The sequence below is a fragment of the Microtus ochrogaster genome, chromosome X, assembly GCF_000317375.1.
Source record: "Microtus ochrogaster isolate Prairie Vole_2 chromosome X, MicOch1.0, whole genome shotgun sequence".
Taxonomy (NCBI): domain Eukaryota; kingdom Metazoa; phylum Chordata; class Mammalia; order Rodentia; family Cricetidae; genus Microtus; species Microtus ochrogaster.
The window spans coordinates 12,069,576-12,073,593 of NC_022026.1; the positions used below are offsets into that span (position 1 = coordinate 12,069,576).

General features: G+C 46.6%; 1 protein-coding gene across 1 annotated transcript; it reads right to left on the reverse strand.

Annotated features, from left to right (window-relative positions):
* Positions 1–2,607: 2,607 nt before the first annotated feature.
* Positions 2,608–3,328, reverse strand: LOC102000909 (BLOC-1-related complex subunit 8). Its single transcript, XM_005358478.3, has one exon. The coding sequence runs from the start codon at positions 3,326–3,328 to the stop codon at positions 2,999–3,001; it is 330 nt and encodes a 109-aa protein (XP_005358535.1). The 3' UTR covers positions 2,608–2,998.
* Between the last annotated feature and the right edge of the window lie 690 nt (positions 3,329–4,018).

Below are 4,018 nucleotides of genomic sequence, written 5' to 3' on the forward strand. Positions count from 1 at the left end.
AGGAAAGGGAAGGAAAAGGGTGAAGTGTGTGGAAAACCCTGTGTTCTGACTGCTGCTGATCAGCGCCGCGGTCATGGGCTAATGGTGTCTTAGACATGTGCATCTCACCCCTGGATTTGGGGTACTTGTTCACGTGTATATGAACTATGGCTTCTTAACAACAGGGTGTCCGAGGCCTGAACTACCTTCCTCTTAATTTCATGTCTTCTCCAGAACAATACCTGTGATGAAAGGCAGAGCCCAGAGAAGGTTGGAGGCTCAGGACTGTGCCTTGTGGCCTTCCCTGTACTATTTGTTAGTTGACCTCAATAACATCACTATCTTCTAAATCTTGTTCTCTGGCTTCTCTTTCGACTCTACCGAGTCAACAGATTCTTTCACCCCAATGTCTGCAATGATCCTTGGTTTTAGTTCCTGGTGTAGAAAATAAGCTGTTTCGAACTGTGTGGTGTTGGAGGACTAGGAGAACAAAGTAAGCGAAGTAGCAACAACGGACAGAGGGAATTAGAAAGCAGTAAATTGGAGATGTGGGCAAGACTGTGTTTTCTTTCTTTCTTTCTTTCTTTCTTCCTTCCTTCCTTCCTTCCTTCCTTCCTTCCTTCCTTCCTTTGTTTTTTTGTCTTCGGTTTTTCAAGACATGGTTTCTCTGTGTAACTCTGACAATCCTGGAACTCAAACTTGCTCTGTAGACCAGGCTGGCCTCGAACTCACAGAGATCCGCCTACCTCTGCCTCCTGAGTACTGGGATTAAAGTCATGCGTCACCGCTGCTCAACTAAGACTAGATTCTTATAGGACATCATTATGTCTGTAAAGATTTAGTATGACTCAAGCAATAGACATATAGTATTGAGTTTCCCCTTCCCCGTTCAGTGCACCATTGGGGTAGGATGCCTTTTCTCCTGATCACTGCAGCTCATCCACCAGGCTCTGCCTAATCGTCTCCTGGGGCCATCCACTGACTCAGCTAGGGCCTGTCAGTCTTGACTTGTTAGCCTCCAGGCTCCCTTCTTGCTTCATCGCTGCATCCGAGAACTGAAATCCTTATTATGCACGTCAAAGGAAATGATAAATTTGTTTACTCGCGAGGCCAGCTCAGCTGTTTTCTGGGTATGGGGGAGAAGAGAAAAGGTCAGGGATGAGTCTGTTGTCTGACTACTCTGCCACTCAACCTTTAGGTCCCCAGGAAGCACGTTTACACACACACATATGACTGTGATATACACATATCTATGTGTATGCATGTACGTTTGTAAAGCAGTCCTTCCATATTTGCATAGTTCAATGAACGATCACAAATAAAACCTGGAACTAAACTCCCCGAAAGAATACAACCTGACCGACACCTTGACATTCCACTCCTGATTCCTCCTAGTCACGTGTTTCCTTCCCTTTAACGTTACCAGCATACTGAATGGTATCCTAATCACTAGTTTACCTTGTTTCGGTTTTTATTGTGTTTGCATTCTTAAATACATTTGTTGTTTTGTTTAGTCTGAAAATGAAGCATTTGACTACCATAGTTGTTGTAGTCTATATTCTCCCAAAATATGTACGTTAGAATTTAGTCTCAAGAAATGGAGTCAGGCGGTGGTGGCACACACCTTTAATCAGGAGGCAGAGAGGCAGGCAGATCTCTGTGAGTTCGAGGCCAGCCTGGTCTACAGAGCTAGTTACAAGATAGCCAGGGCAGTTACACAGAGAAACCTTGTCTCCAAAAGCAAGCAAACAAACAAAAACAAGAAATAGAGGCTTTGGAGTGATCAAGTCCTGAGGAGACTACTCTCTTGGATAAGATTAATATCTTTACCTACAGGCTCGGCGAGAACCCCCCTTCCCACTTTCCTGCTATGTAAAGGCCTATGTAGCAACAAAGCAGTCTAGGAAGCAAAGAGTGAGTCTTGACCAAGGGTCAAGTCTGCCAACACCTTGGCCTTGAACTTCCCAGCCTCCGGAACAGTGAGCAATAGCTATGGTTTGTAAAGTACCCAGGCTGAGAGATTTTGGTCTAAGAGCTCAAAAAGACTTACCGTGGCATAAGTGCAGAAGACTGTTGGGAGGGAAACAGAGGCTTCCAAGCAGGAATGGAGGAGTTAGGCTTCTACCAAAAACTCCCATGAGCGCGGGGAAGCTGCTCCCCTGCTGAAGCCTTGGTGCACAGCCAGTGCATTGTAGTCTCTAAGAAAGTTACAGCCACAGACTCAGGAGCCTCTCCGGAGGGTCAGACACTTTCTTACCTGTGTCTAGATTCTGGGCTCTTGCCCACTCCAAACCCTTTTATTGAGAACCTTCAGCCAAGGTTTTTACCAGGTATTTCTACTCCTTCTATGAGAGAAAGGTCTTGAAGATGCTTTCTTATCTTTCATTTTAATTACTACTCCTAGCCCTACCCTTTTTTTTTTCCTTGGGTCCACAAGAATGAGCCTTTTGTTGAGGGCTCCCTTTTCAGTAAGACTATTCTCCATCTCCGTGCTGGCCGAGGATTCTTGATCCAGTGGTATTTTCAGGAAGAATATGGAGCAGGAGGGAGGTGACATTTGCACCCACTTAGCCTATTGCTAGCTATTACAGCGGTTAAAGGACTGGCTGCTACCATTTTTTTTTTTGGGTCAGCTACGAGTTTATTGAGTTATAATCAACATGGAGAAATCTAAGGACAGTAGGTGCTTGTCATCTCCCTGGGCTTCAGCTGGAGACAGCCTGGCAGGGCAGGATAGAGAGCCCAGCCCCCACAGCACAGCTTCCCACTAAATCATTCCCCATGCTCTCTCCCTGGGCAAGAGTGCCAGTCTCAGGGCCTTGCTCTGTTCACTTTCCTGGGGATGCTGCCTGCCCACACACTTTCTCTGACCTGTTTCTAGGTCATTGTCCTTGTGAGTCTGTCAACCAGGCACGGCTGTCACAGTTCCTCACACACAGCTGGGATATTTGTGCCACAGATGACAAAGAACACCTGCACAGCTCACTAGTTAGGATGCTGACAGGGGCGGGTGGCTGGGCTACCTGTGGCCCTGGGCGCTGTTGTTCATGTGGTCCCGGATACTGATGGCCTGTTTGAGCAGGCCTTCGACACTACGGAAGTACACACTGCTGTCCATCAGGCTCTTCACAGCACTGCAGGCATACTCCACGGTGTATATAGCACCCTGGCTCTGCTCCTCCCATCTCTGCATGTCAGCCTTGTGCTGGGCCAGCTCCGGCAGTGAGCGGCGCACATGTTCCTGTAGCCGGTACAGGGCCACTGACGGCTCGTTGGCCAGGACATAGACACTTTCGGTGAACTTGTCTGTTACTTTCTTTCCCTTCAGGAGCATCTCTGGTTCTTCCATAGTGAAGGCAGCCAGGCAGAGCCCCCGGCTGCTACCATTTTGACTTGGCTTAGCAGCTACCTTGACACCTAGCAGCTCTTTCCTGCTCTCTCTGGCTCAACTTTGGCCTTGATGGTGTAAGCAAAGAGAACAATCACATCCGGGAACCTCTGCTTTTCTGTCCCCAGGTGGTAGCTAATTGCTTTCCTACCTTGTAGCACTCTAGTCTGGTTCCATCAATGCTTAAATCTTATTTAAATTTGTCACCGTTTGGAAAGTTTGTAGATGCTGGCAGTTTCTGAGAGTGACATGACTCAGCTCATGGGTGACTTTCTTTGTGTCTCTACAACCAACTTCCACATGCACACAAGCTCCCATTTGTTCAGATGGAGGAAATGGTCAAATCTTCCTGCTTCACGGCGAGTCCATCAAGTCCTTTCTGGTTTAAACATTAACCTCTTTGGGGCAATTGGTACTTATTTTGTTCTTTGGTTCAATGGTTTAGGATCTTTAGATTCAAATCCAGTAGTATTTTTCAAGTTTTAATGGTGTACTTATTTAATTAGTGTGCATGCACACACACAAATATGTACATATGTGTATTACTAGGGCATACATGTGAAGGTCATAGGACAAGGTATGGGAGTCATTTTTCTCCTTTGTCCTGGAGCTAGAACTCAGGTCACTGGGTTTGGGAGCAAGCATCTTTAC